At 36.7% G+C, this 19,405-nt stretch overlaps 1 protein-coding gene across 4 annotated transcripts in view; it reads right to left on the bottom strand.

Moving 5' to 3' along the window:
- OSBPL8 (oxysterol binding protein like 8) overlaps nt 1–19,405 on the bottom strand; it is a 182,313-nt gene that overhangs the window by 21,138 nt on the left and 141,770 nt on the right. For all 4 annotated transcript variants that reach the window (XM_028148630.2, XM_008143827.3, XM_028148635.2 and 1 more), the window contains 9 exons: nt 16,872–17,109; nt 16,096–16,280; nt 12,937–13,018; nt 12,581–12,679; nt 10,460–10,556; nt 6,029–6,127; nt 4,617–4,714; nt 2,790–2,879; nt 463–599 (listed from right to left, as the gene is read on the bottom strand). In XM_028148630.2, the coding sequence (XP_028004431.1) occupies nt 463–599; nt 2,790–2,879; nt 4,617–4,714; nt 6,029–6,127; nt 10,460–10,556; nt 12,581–12,679; nt 12,937–13,018; nt 16,096–16,280; nt 16,872–17,109 (1,125 nt within the window). The remainder of the gene's footprint in view (nt 1–462; nt 600–2,789; nt 2,880–4,616; nt 4,715–6,028; nt 6,128–10,459; nt 10,557–12,580; nt 12,680–12,936; nt 13,019–16,095; nt 16,281–16,871; nt 17,110–19,405) is intronic.

Here is a 19,405-nt window from a genome sequence, read left to right as displayed (position 1 = left end):
AAATTGGATAATGTGTACACAATATATTTGGTTTAAAAGTATTACAGATCTAGCTATCAAGAATTTGATGACTTTAAGAGAAGAAACTATGGCCTTAATTATTACCCAACTAATGCAAGTCTGCACATGCAATGGCATTATTCATGTATTTTTAAAAAATGAAACAAAAGTAGATTTTGTGCCACCACATCCTTCACCTGGAGTTCTATATGCCCTACCCACATTAGCAAACAGCTGCCAAAGAATCATTAATTAGTCCCATAATTGTATGCAAAAAAACCTAGAAGTTCTTTTATTTGACATTCACATAAACTAAAACAGAATCCTGCCACACCCCACAAATGTTAAACTATTTTGCTGAATTAAAACATAATTGAAGGCAGAGAAAAATGACTACACTTTTGAGGGATTAAAAATATACTTTTTATCATCATAAAATTAGCTGAAAAATGGTATACTTACTTCTCCGATTCAAAGTCTTCCTGCTCTTCAAATTTTACAGTGTGCCTTATTAATCTCCATTGCTTAATGTCTGGTGTTGGATTCCAGAATACCTCTGAATTGTCAGTCTTTTTGTCATTAATAAAAACTTCACTATCCTGTATTTAAAGAAATGAAACAGTAATGTGGAGAATTATCTTTATTTAAAAAGGAGATTATACAATATAGTAATCTATATTAATAAAAGGGTAATATGCTAATTAGACTGAACAACTTTTGGACAACCTTCTGGACAAAACCATGGTGGTGGGGCTGAGGCAGAGGCAGTTAGGGGCTATCAGGCCAGCAGGGGAGAGCAGTTACGGGGATCAGGCCAGCAGGGGAGAGCAGTTAGGGGGATCAGGCCAGCAGGGGAGAGCAGTTAGGGGGATCAGGCCAGCAGGGGAGAGCAGTTAGGAATATCAGGCTGGCAGGGGAGACCAATTAGGGGCATCAGGCCAGCAGGGGAGAGCAGTTAGGGGGATCAGGCCAGCAGGGGAGAGCAGTTAGGAATATCAGGCTGGCAGGGGAGAGCAGTTAGGGGGATCAGGCCAGCAGAGGAGAGCAGTTAGGGGGATCAGGCCAGCAGGGGAGAGCAGTTAGGGGGATCAGGCTAGGAGGCAGGTGAGTGGTTAGGAGCCAGCAATCCCAGATTGCAAAGGGATGTCCGACTGCTGGTTTAGGCCCGGCAGTCGGACATCCCCCAAGGGATCCCCAATTGGAGAGGGTGCAGGCTGGGCTTAGGGAACCCCCCCACCCTGCACAAATTTCGTGCACAGGGCCACTAGTATAATAATAATATGTACTGATACTTAATCCCACAGTTAAACACATTTTTAAAAAAATATAACTACCATTTTTCTAAAAACCCCAAATCTTTCCTCATTTTTAGAAAAATACTGAAGTTAAATATGTAATACTAGAATTTTAAAATCTGATTGAATACACAGGAAGTTCATGAGATTTCACAAGTTTTACTTAATAAGCAAATTTCAAACAAATATATGCAAAGCCTTACCAACCATCTCCAAATTGCCACAGTGGATCATAGTGTTTGCTACAGCTACAAGGAGAGGACTATATACACACCCAACATATGTATAAAAACCTGAAAGAGCTTTTCTAAGCATTAAAAATGTGAGCACAATTTGAAAAATTTCATTTTTTGAAAAACTTTTATTGTTTTTTCCAAATGATATTCAGATAGAAGTAAAATTTTAAATATATATATTTTTATTGATTTCAGAGAGGAAGGGATAGAGATAGAAACATCAATGATGAGAGAGATTGGCTGCCTCCTGCACACCCCCCACTGGGGATCAAGCCCGCAACCTAGACATGTGTCCTGACCAGCAATTGAACCATGACCTCCTGGATCATAGGTCGACAGTCAACCACTGAGCACCACCAGCTGTGCAGATAGCAGTAAAATTTTAAAATTACAGAGAACCCTGTGGTTGAGTTTGTAGACCCAGTTTCATTTTCTTACATTTCTTATCATTTCCTGCTTATTATAATGCATAAAATACTCAATGTTCATAGTGAGAGTGCACCTAGGCAATGGCACGGTATGATCCTTTTTATTCAGTTAAGCTTCTCTTAACAAAAATACATAGATGTGAATTTAGGTCAATAGTGAAGTAAATAAAACCCATTGCCCTCATATATGACCATAGCCTTTCCATGTTCCTGAAAAGGAAATATAACTCTAATGGGAAATGCCCCGTCCTTCTAGGTGAGAGGCAGTATACTGCTGTAATAAAAGCACAGTCCTGGAGCCACAGTGCTTAGGCTGGAATTCTCACTCCACCACTTACTTTCAGCAAATTATTACATATATATGACTTCAGAGAGGGAGAGGGAGAGAGATAGAAACATCAATGATGAGAGAGAATCACTGATTGGCTGCCTCCCACAAACTCCCCTACTGGGGATCGAATGAGCAACCTGGGCATATGCCCTTGACAATCTCCTCTATAAAATAGGGACAATAACAGTAACCACCACAAAGAACCATTATATTAAACATTAAATGAGTTAATATGAGGAACACTGATAAACAATGCAGTGCATAGTAAGTGACACATATAAGTGCTAGCTGGTTTACTGATTTAAACTTTTGGAAAGATAAAATATGACATACAACTCGATATTGTTGGTAACAGAGCAACACCAAAATATTTGTTAGGGTGAAGCTTATGTTAAATAGTGATGATTTTAGCAATGGAATCAGTGAGTTTATAAAATGTGATTGTTAATTATTTTCCATAGAAAATGCTTTTGTTAAGCTAAAACATAAAAATACTTACCCAATGGCCTTCCAAAGTAGCTAAGACTTCTTTTCCCAGTTTAAGTTTCCCTGATATTTGGTTAACACAGTCACTATTACCTAGAAATGGCTTTTAAAAAAGAAAATGTTAAATAAATACTTTGCTTTTAACTTATATTTAGATACAATGTGACAAAAATAATAGGAAAAGTAACTGCATAGTTACAGGGCTGTTGAAGGCACAAATGGTGAAATACTGACTCAAATTTTGGTCAGAAATGTTCAATAAAAAGAAATTTGAAGTTGTTGACATGGAAAAAAATAGCTTAAAAAAATGAGACTACGTGAAGTTCAAATAAACTTACTGAGAAAGATCATACTGTATAACTGACAAGTCCTGTGCTCTCTCCCAACTCAGGACTGTATTCTATGAATGTTGCAATAGATGAAGCAAAAATAACTCAGTAAACCTAAAGGACTTAACTCATCTATTAAAAGAAATAACACCCCCTCCTTCAAAATAAAACAGTAAAATAATACCCAAGCAAAAATACCTCCAAAAAATAAAATTAAGAGGAACTACACTTTGAGTTACTATGTTGCATTACTGATGTTTCTCCTCAGTGACAAAATTTTGGTGCTCCAGTCTAATCGTTAAAGATATCATAAGTTACTTAAGAGCTCTTTAGTCATGATTTTCAAATATCATTATCACCGTACAAATAAAAATTTGTTAAGATTAAAAAAAATCAAATGAAGGACATTACATCATATAACACTTAAAAGAGATCCTTTTTATTAGTGAAAAGTTGGTCAGCTGGATATCAACATGGGAACTATTAATAAGTATTAATAGTTCATAGAAATATTTTTATCTGAACATAATGTACTATCTTACACCAACCACCGACACTGTGAAAGGCCTTAAATTTCCCTTTCACTCTAAGGCAGACAGGATTTTCCAAAGATTATCTCAAGCATATCTATCCTTCCCTCTCCAGCCCACAATTTCTTCCTCAATGATGCCCTGCCATCCTCCCAGTGAGAAGTGGAGTCTACATCCCTTCCCCTTGAATTTGGGTAGGTTTATAACTCTTCAATTATTAGAGGGTGGTGGAAGTGATGAAACTTGACCTTTGAGGCAAGGACGGCGATGCAGCTTTCTCCTTGCTCACAAGAACACTTGCACGTGAAACCCTGAGCTGCCAAGTGGTTAGTCTGATTGTTTTGAAGCGGCCAACTGGCTGTGAGAAGGCCAGGCTACATGGAAAGGCCGCATATACAGGTGTTCAAATTAGCAGTCCTAGTCTTTCAATCATCTCAACCAGGCATCAGACACGTAACTAACTGATGAGCCTTCACATGGTTCTCGGTCATAACTGGTCACTTGTAGTCTGCAAGTCTTTCTAACTCAAGCCCCAGACATTATGTGGCAGAGATAAGCCACTTCCAATATATTCTATCCAAATACCCAACCCATAGAACCCCTAAGGATCAAAAAGTGGTTGTTTTTAAGCTTGTGAGTTTTAGAGTAAATTGTTAGGTAGAAATAATAACTAACTCTTAGTATACACAGCTATAGCTCAAACGGACACATACTTTTTTGGTATTTTGTGAAGCAATACTTTCATTTACTGAAAAATTTCTATCCATTTATTTCTTAGATTTCATCTCTTATATAATGCAAACCACTTTATTAAAATAAAAAAATAAAAAATGATGGCTGGATCTTCCAAGACTGCCCTTTCATGAATGCTGTGTTATTATATTTAGTCTTTAAATTATAAACTAAACTGTGTTCTTTTTTTAGTATTTATACCGCAGCTCCTTTTTTATTAGGTGATACGTACTCTCATTCTCTACTAACCTTTAGTTTAAATTCAAGTACTGCACTGTATCCAGTTTTCTGACATGTAATATTGACTGTTCCACCAAGCTCCAGTGTCATTGTGCCATAAAGAATTCCTAAAGAAAACAACAACAATTTTGACAGAAGGTTGAAGAGAGAGACACTGGCTAATAACAATTGATTTCATAATTCACTTCATGTCTATTTCAAGAACTACACATGAAACTTTAAGAATTATCTAGCTATTGGCCACAGGTTGGCTATTCTTGTACTTAGTACTAGATTAATGGTACAGTAGATGGGAATCAACAAGCATAGAGTTTATTCTCAGTTCTCACTAGCTAGCTTGTTTGGCCTTGGATAAGATTCTTAACCCTTCTAGTTTTCTCCTCTGTGAAATGAGGTCACATGAAATAAGTTATATGTTTTCATGATCAGTTCCTAAAATACAGGAATTGATCATGAAATAGTTATTTTTAAGAAATGGGTTGGGCCTAGCCCGTGTGGCTCAGTGGTCGAGCATTGACCTATGAACCAGGAGATCACAGTTTGATTCCCGGTCAGGGCACATGTCCAGGTTGTGGACTCAATCCCCAGTAGAGGGCATGCAGGAGGCAACCAATCAATGATTCTCATCACTGATGTCTCTCTCTCTCTTTCCCCCTCTCCTTTCCTCTCTGAAATCAATTTAAAAAAAAAAAAGGGTTGGAAAGGAGAGTATAGATAATGACCAACCTGAGTGTTTAGGCTGATGCCCTATAGCACAGTGGTGCAGATTGCAGAGACTCTGCCACATCCTATCTATATAGTATCAGGAAAGGTTCTTTGTGTCTCATTTTCATTGCCCATAAAATAGGGATATTACCTACTTTACCAGTATAAGGGCTGCTGCAATGACTGAGTTTATAAATATAAAGTGCACAGAATAGTTGGGTGCCTGGACTGTTGTAAACAATAGTTATTTTAATATCTGTATCTGTACCCTAAATAATGGGGGAAAAATCATAATACACTAACTTTTAAGAAATTTCCAAATGAGGATGAGAAAAAATTTTAAAGGACTTGGTACACTGAAAAACAATTTATTAAAATTTTAAAAAGGGTGGTAGTGCAAGATGATGAAAATCACTTTTGAGGATTCTGAAATAATGGGTAGTTTCATCAATTTAAAAACCTGCAATTAAGGCAAATGAAATTCTATTATTGTAATCAGCCTCTTCCAACTAAAACATGTGTTCGAAAAGTCCACTGTAGATTAATTCACCACAGAAATATTTAATTTAACTGCAATAATCTTATGTATCTATAAAACAAGAACACTTTAAAATAAAAGACTGACTTCATCAATCTCAAAACACAACAAATTATAGCACATACATTAATTTAAAAAGGTTTTAGGAATATCTTCCTCAAGTCTGGAAAATATTTACCTTTACAATGAGCATATGGCATTGTCATTACATAATCTTCACCTCTATTCAAGAAAGTTAATCGTGCTTCTCCGTCTAATATTGCAGATAATGAGTTTCCTGAAATAAATAACGTTTATTAAATTTCACAAAACTAATTCAACCAATTCAAAACAAATGAAATATATTTAAGACACCTACCAGACATCTACAATGGAATGTCTTAAAAATAAAAATGTCTCTCAATCTCAATGTGCCCAAACACATATTTGTTATTTTATATATGAAATATATCTGATCTATATTTTCATTCTTATGAATACTTTTAAAAGTGCTTATTTGTTAATTTATGAGACTTTTAAGAAAAATCTTAAACATGTAGGACATGCAAAAAAACACTATTTCACTGTATAGGTTAATTTGTTCAATTTTTAATAAAAACATTATTTCTTCTGTAAGTCGCATTATTTAAGTCCCAAGCTTTAAGTTCTTTTGACATAAAAATGCTATAGAGCCCGGCCAGTGTGGCTCAGGAGTCTTGGGCTCAATCCCCAGTAGGAGGCTTTGCAGGTGGTAGCTGATCAATGATTCTCTCTCATCATTGATGTTTTTCTCTTTCTCTCTTTCTCTTTCTCTCTCTTTCTTCTCTCTCCTTCCCTCTCTGAAATCAATAAAAAAATATTTTTAAAAAATGCTATAGCCGAAACCGGTTTGGCTCAGTGGATAGAGCGTCGGCCTGCAGACTCAAGGGTCCCAGGTTCGATTCCGGTCAAGGGCATGTGCCTTGGTTGCGGGCACATCCCCGGTAGGGGGTGTGCAAGAGGCAGCTGATCGATGTTTCTCTCTCATCGATGTTTCTAACTTCCTATCCCTCTCTCTTCCTCTCTGTAAAAAATCAATAAAATATATATATTTTTAAAAAATGCTATAGATACTTTAGAAAAATAAAAATATACATAACCCATAATCCATGCAATCAATGATAAAATTTCAGGATATTTTCTTCTAGCTTTTATCCCATATGTATTTTCTTTCCCCCCATCATCAGTTTTATTGAAGTATAACAATCCTATATAATAAAAGGCTAATATGCAAATCGACCAAATGGCAGAATGACACGCACTGACCACTGGGGGCAGACGCTCAATGCAGGAGCTGCCTCCTGATGGTCAGTGCGCTCCCACAGGGGGAGCGCCGCTCAGCCAGAACCAGGCTCACGGCTGGTGAGTTCAGTGGCGGTGGCAGGAGCCTCTCCCGCCTCCATGGCAGTACTAAGGATGTCTGACTGATGGCTTAGGCCCGCTCCCCATTTAATATTGGGGAACGGGCCTAAGTCGTCAGTTGGACATCTCCCAAGGGCTCCTGAAGTGCAAGAGGGTGCAGGCCCTAACTGCCCTCCCCTGCAGGCCTGGTCACCCCCAACTGCCTTCCCCAGCCGGCCTGGTCCCTCCCAACTTTCCTCCCCTGCTGGCCTGATCGCCCACAACTACCCTCCCCTGCCGGCCATCTTTGACCAAATGGGGGCGGCCATCTTGTGTGAGGGCATGAGGGTCAATTTGCATATTACCTCCTTATTATATAGGAAATTGAGAAGTGTATCCTCCTCTCCTATTTTCTGTAAGAAGTTGGATAAAATTGGTATTTTTCTTCCCTAAATATTTAGAAGAACTCAAGACATCTGGGCCCAGAGTATATCTTTAAAGGAAGATTTTAAATCACTAATTCAATTTTTTACATTGATTTAAGACTATTACATTTTTATATTTATTCTTGGGTCGGTTTTGGTAACGTGTTTTTTAAGGGATTTTCCCATATCAATCTATGCAAATTTATCAGTATAAAATTGTCTCCTTAACATCATTTCAGGGTCTGTAGGATCAATAATAATTCTGCTCATCTATTTCTGATCTTTATTCTCTTTTTATAATCAGTCTAAAATCAGCCCTTGTTTGATTTCTGTATTGTTTTTCTACTTTCTACACCGATGTCTATTCTTTATCATTTCCTTTCTTCTACTTACTTTAAACTCAATTAGCTCTTTTTCTAATTTCCTAGGGTAAAAACTCAGATCACTGATTTAGAACTTTCTCCTTTTTCAATTTAAAATTATAAATTTCCCTCTAAGCACTGCTTTTGCTGCATCATACAAATTTTAATGTTATATTTTCGTTACCATTTAGTTAAAAATATTTAATAATTTCTCTTGTGATTTCTTCTTTGACCCATGAATTTAGAAGTGTGTTATTTAATTTCAAAATATTTGGAATTTATCTTGATATCATTTATTTCTAATTCTATTTCATTGAAGTTACAGAACATACTCTGTATAATTTTCAGCCTTTTGAAATTTATGGAGAGTTGTTTTATGGTCAAATACATGGTCTAGACCAGTGACAACACCATATATGTACTTGAAAATAATGGGTATGCTGTAACTATTGATTGTGATGTTTTAGAAATGTCAATTATGGTAAGGTGGTTGATAGTGTTCTTCACAGTTGTAAGCCATTTACCCTATAGTCAGAATAGGAGTGTGGATGGAAGGAGGGTGCAATGAGGAGAGAATAACAAATATATGTAACCTTCAGAAGAAAACAATCACCATCTAAAACAAACATAACAGCCCTGACCGGTTTGGCTCAGTGGATAGAGCGTCGGCCTTTGGACTGGAGGGTCCCAGGTTCGATTCCAGTCAAGGGCATGTACCTTGGTTGCGGGCACATCCCTAGTAGGGGGTGTGCAAGAGGCAGCTGATCGATGTTTCTCTCTCATTGATGTTTCTAACTCTCTATCCCTCTCTCTTCCTCTCTGTAAAAAAATCAATAAAATATATTAAAAATAAATAAATAAATAAATAAATAAAACATAACATAAAAGTAGGCAAAAAACAAAACCCAAATAAAACTAACATTAAGGGAAATAAAAAAAAATATCTTGAAGAAAAGAAAATCATGTTCCTGGACCAAAAACTACTATTAGATTTCCGTGACATAGACTTATCTATGGTTCTCCACCTATTCAAATAACCAAAGATTAGATTTCTGTTGACATATTTGATCTTTCCTATTTTACCATAATTATTTTTTCTTTCAAGTTTAAAATTTAATTTGTTGATTTTTCTCCATTTTAAAAACCAAATAAAAGCTTTTAAGGTTATATATTTTCTACTAGTAAATAGCTGTGGCCATGATTTGTTTGTTTAGATAGTTACAGTTATTAGATTAAGATTTCTTATTACAACTATATTTCTTTTTCCCCTTGTACTTAACAAAAGCTTTTTTGGTATGTTTTTGGGTCCAAGGTTAAATGTTGTTACTGATACTTAACCAAGTATTCTAATTGTACTTGGATTCTTTCTCTCTCTAGTCAAAGACCAAAATAAAAAAAACGAATCCCTTGGGTACATTAAGATGGAACAAAAACCTTAGTAAGGGTTAAAGGCAAAAGAAATACATTATGCACTAAAAGGGCTACCATAGTGGGCAATCATTATTCAGTTTTTTAATAAGTGGTGTTTAGGATAAATTTATACATATGGAGTATATATCCTATATAATAAAGAGGTAATATGCAAATTGACCCTCACGCCCTTGCACAAGATGGCCACCCCCATGTGGTCAAAGATGGCTGCCACAAGATGCCAGCAGGGGAGGGTAGTTGTGGGCGATCAGGCCAGCAGGGGAGGGCAGTTGGGAGTGACCAGGCCTGCAGGGGAGGGAGGGCAGTTAGGGGTGACCAGGCCTGCAGGGGAGGGCAGTTAGGGGTGATGAGGCCAGCAGGGGAGGGCAGTTAGGGGCAACCAGGCCTGCAGGGAGGGCAGTTGGGGGGAGACCAGGCCTGCAGGGGAGAGCAGTTAGAGGGCAGTTAGGGGTGACCAGGCTGACAGGGGAGGGCAGTTAAGGGGCCACCAGGCCAGCAGGGGAGGGCAGTTTGAGGGGACCAAGCCTGCAGGGAAGGGCAGTTGGGGGCGAGATCAGGCCAGCAAGGGAGGGCAGTTGGGGGCAATCGGGCAGGCAGGGGAGCAGTTAGGTGTCGATCAGGCTGGCAGGGGAGTGGTTAGGCGGTGATCAGGCTGGCAGGCAGGCGAGTGGTTGGGAGCCAGCAGTCCCGGATTGTGAGAGGGATGTCCGACTGCTGGTTTAGGCCAGATTCCACAGGGATCGGCAGTCGGACATCCCCCGAGGGGTTCCAGATTGGAGAGGGTGCAGGCTGGGCTGAGGGACACCCTCCCAGTGCACGAATTTCGTGCACCGGGCCTCTAGAATATATATAAAATGAGGCAGATATCAATTTATGATTGGACAAGAAAAACACTATAAAAGTCATTATCCAAGTAAAAATGACACTTAAAATTCCTTACTGAAAACATCTCAAGACACCATGTAAATAAAAGCTCACTAAAAAATAGTACCTCCCAGAAAATGGTGACTACTGAGACAAGAGGAAACTCACCATAGAACTTAGACTTAGCCAGGATACTACCACTAATGCAAAATCCGTCCTTTCGGTTACTAACATAAAAGGCAGATATTGGTGGGTGATGGGACACCTATTGAACACAGGAAAAAAACACAGAATTTATTAAGAATATTATTGTACTATTATCAAAAAGTCAAGTTTTAAAAACACACTCTATTAATAAAGAAGAAAGATTTGGTAAGTAGTAAAACTAAATATTGATGATTGTAATAATCAGCCTCTAAGATGTCTCCCAAGGAATCTCACCTCCCAATATGCAAATCATTAGGTGGGGTCCTCTTACACTGTACCAAAGTTGGTTTATGTGGAAGTGATAGCATGTCACTTCTGAAATTAGGTTATAATGCAGCACCCGTCTTGATGTGTGTGTCTCTCAGATAATCAGCTCTAAAAAGCCAGCTTGCATATTGTGAACAAACCAATGGAGAGGGCCCATATAGTGAGGAACTAAGTCCTATTGTCAAAAGCTATGTGATGAACTTGAAAGTAGAAACTTCTATCCCACTTTAGCCTTCAGAGGACTGCAAAGCTGGATGACATCTTGACTGCAATCTCTGAAGACCCTGAGCCAGAATCACCCAGCTGAGGAGCCCCAGATTCCTGAACCTCATTGTATGAGATAATAAATGTTACTTTAAGCCATTAAGTTTTGGCAGTAATTGTTATACAAAAATGGATAACCAGTGGCGATTCTTCATATAAATTATGAATAGCTATAGAAAACTAACAAAAACTTTGACAAATATATTATTTTAATCTAATATTTTAATATATATATATATACATCTTATCCTTTCTGAAATGAGACAAAGCTAAAGTCAATTAAACTCTCCTCAAGCTTCTCAATTTAGAGAAGAATTATAGTGAAAGAAAATAAAGGTGTTCTAATCATTAATTTAAAAAGTTAATACAGATATGTGGTTTCAATCTGAGGGATATATTAAAATTCTAGGGAAGAGGAAGGTTTTTCAAATGCCACATGGTCTCCTCATCCTCCTTAACAATACAGGTGAGAATTATTATAATAAGGATTCACTGTTATTGAAAGATAATATCACATTCGTCAGGCTTGTTAGGACAGTTTGTCGTCATGTACATTAACAATCATGAATATAGGTGTACATGAATTTAAATTAATGAAAGATTAAAACTAAGAAGTATTCTGAATGCCTACTATGTGTACAATAAAAAGAGATGTATTATGGGGAGGGTATACATTTAAGGAGCTAACAATTCAATTTGGGAAAGAAATATTTTATAAAAGTGTTGACAGCTTAATGGATAATCACAAAATATAATACAGGAGTCTGAGGAGAGAAAACACTGGGAGCTGTAGTCATTTGGACCAAGAAAGATGAGCAGGTCAGGGTTTATTTAGATGAAGTACAGCAGAGAAGAAATATTGGGATAGAAGAATTAAATTTAAAAATACTAAGGCAAAAAAAAGTGTAATATCAGGTTACCCAATTCTGAATGTACAAGTTTGACTAGTTTGAAAGAGCTCAGAAAGGCATATAATTTGAGGTAAATTTAAAAAGATATGGAGGACCTTAAATGCCACAAATGGTATAAGTTTGATTTAGGATCTGGGGAAAAAGGGAAGAATGCTGGTAAAAGGATAGGGGGCAGGAAAAAAAGTTATTTTTGTCACAGGATTCTATGGCTGAAATAGTAATAATTTTGAGTATGGTACTTAGTAGTACTCAGTACTAAAATGTAAAATGCTTACCAAATTTTCATTAACAATGGTTAATCAACAGTGAATTTACTGAGTTAATATTTTCCAGTAACTTCAGAATCAGTTTTGTTTCTTAAGACACATTTCTTTTTATTTTTCAAATCCTCACCTGAGGATATTTTTCCATTGATTTTTTTTTTTTTTAAGAGAGCGGAAAGACAGAGAGAAATATCAATGTGAGAGAAACACATCGATTGGCTGCCTCCTGCATATGCCATGACCTGGGCCTGGGCTGGGAGGAGCCTGCAAGTGAGGTACGTGCTCTTGACTGGAATCGAACCCAGGACCCTTTGGTCCGCAGGCCGATGCTCTATCCACTGAACCAAAACAGCTAGCTTAAGACACATTTCTAATACCTGTTCAGCAATATAAAAAGTTTTGCTGTTTGTTCTGGGGTGAATCCACAGACAACGAAAAGTCTCACCAAGTATAGGGTTATAAGGTTTCTTCAGTCCCTAGAAAAAAAAAATCCAAATTTAAATTATAAATACAGAAGACTCAAAATAGTTCAAACCAGTCAAGATGGGTTTAGCTGTATTATGTAGGAACTATCCTTATAAAATTTCACAGTAGGGACGTGAATTAAAGTTAAACGACTTCACTACGATAAGTATTTTGCTAACTCAAGGCTTTGCAATGTAATTATTAATAAATAATCTATAGATAAAAAAATAACTCATATAAGCTGAAAAAGGTAAAATATAAACATTACCTTTGGCTTTTTATAGAATCCTGACAAATACCATTTCACTACTTTCTTCAAACGGAAATAAGGATTTTCTTCAAGAGCAGCCCTAAATATCAAAATGGTAAACACAAAAATTTTAGAGACTATATCACAAATTCTCCCTCATAGTTATTAAGTCAACAATTGACTATAAGATATGATTGAAAAGCATAATTCATATTTAAAATAGATGTCAAAAACAACCATGTACATTAGTTTGTAAGAATCAGTTTTTATAACCTGGTTACTTTTCTTCCCATTTTTCCTATTCTTTAACATGCTACCCAGGTCTTTGCTCAATTTGTTTTGAAAACTCTCCAAATCAAGATTTCTCAACTGGGGTTCTGCAGAACCCTTAATGTTGCTAGAGGTTCTGTAATTGTAATTATAAAAACTAAACACAGATTTTGAGATTTGTGCACTGTTTGATACCTAGCATTTGCAATAATGGGGCAATGGCCAAGCAACCTCATTAACAACTTCGTATGAGGTCTCCAGTCCCATATGTCAGAGAAGGACCATGTCCACTTGGGAATTTAGTCTATTTTCATTTGTTGATGTTAATTAGAGGAGATCAACGGTAACTGGTGGGGCTGTAGTGCATGAAGAGGCTGATGTCAGCCTCTTCCGCAGCCTCCCTAAGTATAGGATTATTTGCCTTTTTAATCCCTTGTACAAAACACTGAAGTTTCAAATCACGAAGATGGAAGATTTAAAATAATTTAAACTAATAAAAAGGTTTCTAATCCCTTTTTAGCCTTCAACCTTCCCTATGTGCTATCAACTGATTTTGCAGAGTGAACGAACTCTACCAATATAACAGGTAATCAAAAAAGAATTTTCATTTTAAAGAAAAAAATTTTTAGAAGTCCCCACTCAGCTACCCCCTTGCCTTTTTGCTGATGCAAAAACATTGCAAAACATTGATTGTGAAAGTCAGAAGTAAATTCTACTGTGAAGTTAGTGCATCTGTTATTTATTTATTTATTTTACAATTTAACTTTTTTTTATACTCTTTAAGCATGTCCGAAGATCCAGTGTGCTGATTTTTTAAGATGAGGTATAAGATTAAAGAGGCTAGAGCTATGCTTACTGACAACTATGCCAAGTTGAATGGTTGCACTTTTTGGGAGTTAACAATCTTCTGATTGCTCTCTTCCTATCTTGACTTAATCTCTCTTACTAAAATATTTTATTTTATATTTTACATACACATAGGACACACAGTTCAAAACTCAAAGCAATATAAAAAAAGTATACATTAAAAAAAGTATACATGTCTTGCTATTGTCCCATCTTCCCCTGCTCTTCCTACTAGCTTTTAAAAAATAAAGTTTTTTTTAAGCATAAAGAAGTCATCTAGTCTTTTTTTTTAAAAATGTATTTTTATTGGTTTCAGAGAGGAAGAGAGAGGGAGAGATAGATAGAAATATCAATGATGAGAGAGAATCACTGATCGGCTGCCTCCTGCACACACACACCCTTACTGGGGATCGAGCCCACAACCTGGGCATGTGCCCTTGAGTGGAATCAAACCCGGGACGCTCTATCCACTGAGCCATACCGACTAGAGCTGTAGTCTTTTTCTTTAAAAAATAAAAAGTACCAAACTACACACATTCTTCTGTATCTTGCTTTTTACACACACACATATAATGCTGAAGGTCCCTTCTTATCAGTTTATATGGTTCTTCCTAATATGTAGAAGCACTAGACATTACTTAACTGTCAGCTGTGGCTGGACACTTGAGTTAACCAATCTTATACTATTACAGACCCTGCTGAAACAACCTTGTATATACATGTCATTGTGCATATGCGGAGCTATATCTGTGGGAATTATTCCCAGAAGCAGGATTACTGGGTCAAGGGATTGAATGCATCTCTAATTTTGGTAAGTACTTCCAGGTCCTCTTCAAAGGCACTGTGCTAGTTTACCTCGGCCAGCAGCAGTGCAGGAGTGAATGCTGCACACAGCCTTGGCAATAAAATAGCGTGTTGCCAAAAAGTGCAACTTTCCAATTTGAGAATAATGGGCATCTCTCAAGATCTTACTGTGATTCACAGGAACCTTCCTCACACTCTAAGAGAAATGAATGTCTAGACAGATAAAAGAAAGAAATATAATAAGATACAAGGCAGAACTGGGGCATTGAAGGTTTTGGACTTCTGGTCAATGTGATAAAAAAATAGTATGTTATAGTTTGAATCTGCATTTTCCTTACTTTGTGTGAGGTATGTATGTTTAAGGAATAGTCATTTCCTCCACTCCTTTACTATTAGGCTGTTGATCATTTTCAATCACTTTGTAAGAGCACTTTTTGTTTAGGGAGATAAAAACTTTGTGTATGATCTAATTTGCAAAAATCTTCCACAATTTATCAATGATCTTTTGATTCAGCTTATGATTTTGGCAATGTTTATTAATACAACTAACAGACTAATAATGCAACCAGTAAACTGAATACAGATATTGATGCAGGATCTAAAAATCAGGTCACAGGGCCGGAACTTAGAAACACAGTGCCTTGCAACACCATTGTAGCTGGAACTGGGGTGCAGGTAAAACTTGGAAACATACAAAGTTGCTGTCTTTTACTGGTTCTCCAAACAAGTATTGGAACAGGTGGACAGTTCCTTCTATACCTCCTTTATGCCTGACTTCTTCAGAATCGGCTGGCAGGGAAAAAAGCGAAGACAAAAGTGGTGATTTATGCCAAGAGCCAACAATTGGTGGGGCATTCTGGATCCGGAAAGCTGCACATGTCTTAAAGGCATGTAGAGAGGTGCAGAGAGGATAGGTATAAACAAAAGCACAAGCCACAGGGTGAGACCTGAACAGGGCTGAAGTGGGGAGAACAAAGAATGCCAACCACCTCTCCCTGGGTTAGGTCAGCAAAAGGTCAGGGAGCCTGTGATAGCAGTGCTGTCGGATGAGGGTAAAATTCTTGTCCTCCTAAAGCTCGTGATCTCTTAACTCAACTGAAAACAGTATACCAAAGAATTAAATATGTTTCTTACTTCTTAAGGTCAACTACAGAGTGGTGAAGAAGAGAGTGATTATCTCATTAGAGCCCGATTTTGGTAAGGCATGACCACTGAACAGTAATCTGGGAAATCTCTAAGAAATAAGAATTTACTTACTCAGACAGAAAATCTGCATGATAGTAATAATCTGAAAGTTTATCCAGGAAAGAACGAGGTTCCAAAATAAATGTAGGCAGAACCACCCTGGACAGGTCCATACCAGGACGGACTTGTTTCAGCAGTGTCCAGATAAGGCTTTTGTTTTCTTCAGACACAGTTTCTGTTTGAGAAGCCTCACCTGCCTTCAGCAATTAACAAAAAATATTGAAATATTATATTTATTTCAGACACATAGATGTGTAGAAAAGACAGCTAATGTTGAAAACCAGAACTCTCTATCTGATCATTCCAAGCATTCTTAAAATGTGAAAACAACCCATTAAATAATAAAGTCTATAGCTATAAAATTTAGCTAAAAAGGGTATTTGCAAAAGATATCAAAGTGAATGATATATACAAAGACTCTATTACAAAAATAGTATACTCCATTGTAATATATTTACCTCTATGCACTTGAAATAAACAACAAAGTTATAAACTCAAGTTTCCTGCATTTTACTTGTACCTGACAATGACATCTAGCAGCATCCTATTTCAAAAGCAAACTTGAAGAAAATGTAAACTTTAAATTTAATAGAATATATTCATATTTGTGTAAATATTATGTTTTTAGTTGTTTATAAATCCTGATATATTTCATATGTATACAACTTTTAAAATAAAGTAGGTATAGAAATATTCTTTTGGGAAAATAAGCAATAGGTCAAACAGATAATGTATTCAATTTCATTAGAATTAGAAAACCCAAATCTCTGAAAATCACAGACTTTTACCTCTCCGAGTTCCTCATGGCTCTGTTCAGTGTAGGTGGTCTCCTTTAGAGGCTCGACAGGCTCAGGTTCGATGTATGAGTCATCTTGCCTTTCTGATGTATCTGTGTCACTGTCTTCACTTTTCCCCATCACCTCATTGTCAGACTCATCATGCTCTTGATCATTTTCTTTATCGGATTTATCAGAATACATATCTTGGTCCTTAAAATGCTGTCGTTCAATTTCACTATCATTTAACCTTAAGGAAAAGAATTATTAGAAGGAAGAATAAAAGAGGTTAAGAATATTTAATTTATAAATAAGAATGATGTGTAACATTTACTGAGAATTTATTATGTGTCGGGCACCATTCTTAATGTTTTATATAGTTTTACTCATTTAATCTTCAAAATAACCATATGAGATTAGTAAATGGCACAGAGAAGTTAATGAAAAATCTGGGGAAATGTTAAAGATGACACTGAATTCATCTGGAATAAAAAAAGACCCCGAATAGCCACAGCAATCCTGCGAAAGAAGAATAAAGTAGGAGGGATCTCAATACCAGATTTCAAGCTGTATTACAAAGCCACTGTTCTCAAAACAGCCTGGTACTGGCACAAGAACAGACATATAGATCAGTGGAACAGAATAGAGAATCCAGATATTGACCCAAACCACTATGCTCAATTAATATTTGACAAAGGAGGCATGAACATACAATGGAGTCAAGACAGTCTCTTCAATAAATGGTGTTGGGAAAATTGGACAGATACATGCAAAAAAATGAAGCTTGATCACCAACTTACGCCATACACAAAAATAAACTCAAAATGGATACAGGACTTAAACATAAGACGGGAAACCATAAAAATACTAGAGCAATCCACAGGTAGCAAAATCTCAGACATATGCCAAAAGAAATTCTTCACTGACACTGCCCCTAGGGCAATGGAAGCTAAAGAGAAAATTAACAAATGGGACTACATCAAAATAAAAAGCTTTTTCACAGCAAAAGAAACCATTAACAAAACAACAAGAAGGCCTACTGCATGGGAGAACATATTTGCAAATGGCATCACTGATAAAGGTTTGATCTCCAACATCTACATGCAGCTTATACAACTTAATAAAAGGAAGATAAATGATCCAATAAAGAAATGGGCAACAGACCTAAATAGAAGCTTTTCAAAAGAAGACAGAAGGAAGGCCAAGAGACACATGAAAACATGCTCAACGTCACTAATTATCCGAGAGATGCAAATCAAAACAACAATGCGGTACCATCTCACACCTGTCAGAATGGCTATCATCAACAAATCAACAAACGACAAGTGTTGGCGAGGATGCGGAGAAAAAGGAACCCTCGTGCACTGCTGGTGGGAATGCAGACTGGTGCAGCCACTGTGGAGAACAGTATGGAGCTTCCTCAAAAAACTGAAAATGGAACTCACATTTGACCCAGTAATCCCACTCCTGGGAATATATCCGAAGAAACTAGAAACACCAATCAGAAAGGATATATGCACCCCTATGTTCATAGCAGCACAATTCACCATAGCTAAGATTTGGAAACAGCCTAGGTGCCCGTCAGCAGATGACTGGATCAGAAAACTGTGGTACATCTACACAATGGAATACTATGCTGCCATAAAAAAGAAGGAATTCTCATCATTTGCAGCAACCTGGATGGAATTGGAGAACATTATGTTAAGTGAAATAAGTCAGTCAATGAAAGAAAAATATCACATGATCTCACTCATTCATGGGTAATAAAGAACATTATAAACTTGAACAAAAAGATAGATACAGAGACAGTAAAGCATCAAACAGACTGTCAAATTACAGGGGGAAAGTTAGGGAGAGGTGGGGGAGATAAGAGATCAATCAAAGGACTTGTATGCATGCATATAAGCATAACCAATGGATGCAAAACTCTGGGGGGTGAGGGCATATATGGGAGTGGGGTGGGGGGTGGCAATGGTAAAATATGTACACATATAATACCTTAATAAAAAAAAATTGGAAAAAAAAGAAAAAAAAAGTTAAAAAAAAAAAATGACACTGAACTCTTTGTCTCTCTACCACTTGAGGCTAAAATTGTCCAAAAGCAAAATTTTAGACAATCTGTTGCTGACTTTTTTTCTTAGTTTTGTAGTCATCATCACTTGAGTCAAACTCATTGTCACTTCTGGTCTGAAGGAAAACTTCAAGTTAAGATCATCAGATAAATTATCAAGTGAACTCAAATGAAGTTATGACTTTCCACCTGTAAAGGTCGCCAAAGTCACTCAAAATAAGTATAAGACAAGAAAATGTGAAAGGTAATAATTACAGCTACTTAATACTTAACTGATAAAATAATCGAGAAAAAAGTTCAGGGAGAATTGGAAATGAAAATATTAGTTTAAGGAAATAAACCTGTAACCTAAAATTGATATGCTCCTATAACCAATCCTATTTATCCTAACCCCAAAGTGATTAGGGTCAATAATCTATACAAAAAAAAGAATTAAAAAAACCTTACTTCCAGAATTAATATTTTAAAAAAACTT

This window comes from Eptesicus fuscus, chromosome 7 (genome assembly GCF_027574615.1).
Source record: "Eptesicus fuscus isolate TK198812 chromosome 7, DD_ASM_mEF_20220401, whole genome shotgun sequence".
In the NCBI taxonomy this organism is placed as follows: Eukaryota; Metazoa; Chordata; class Mammalia; order Chiroptera; family Vespertilionidae; genus Eptesicus; species Eptesicus fuscus.
This window is presented reverse-complemented; position numbering and strand designations above follow the sequence as displayed.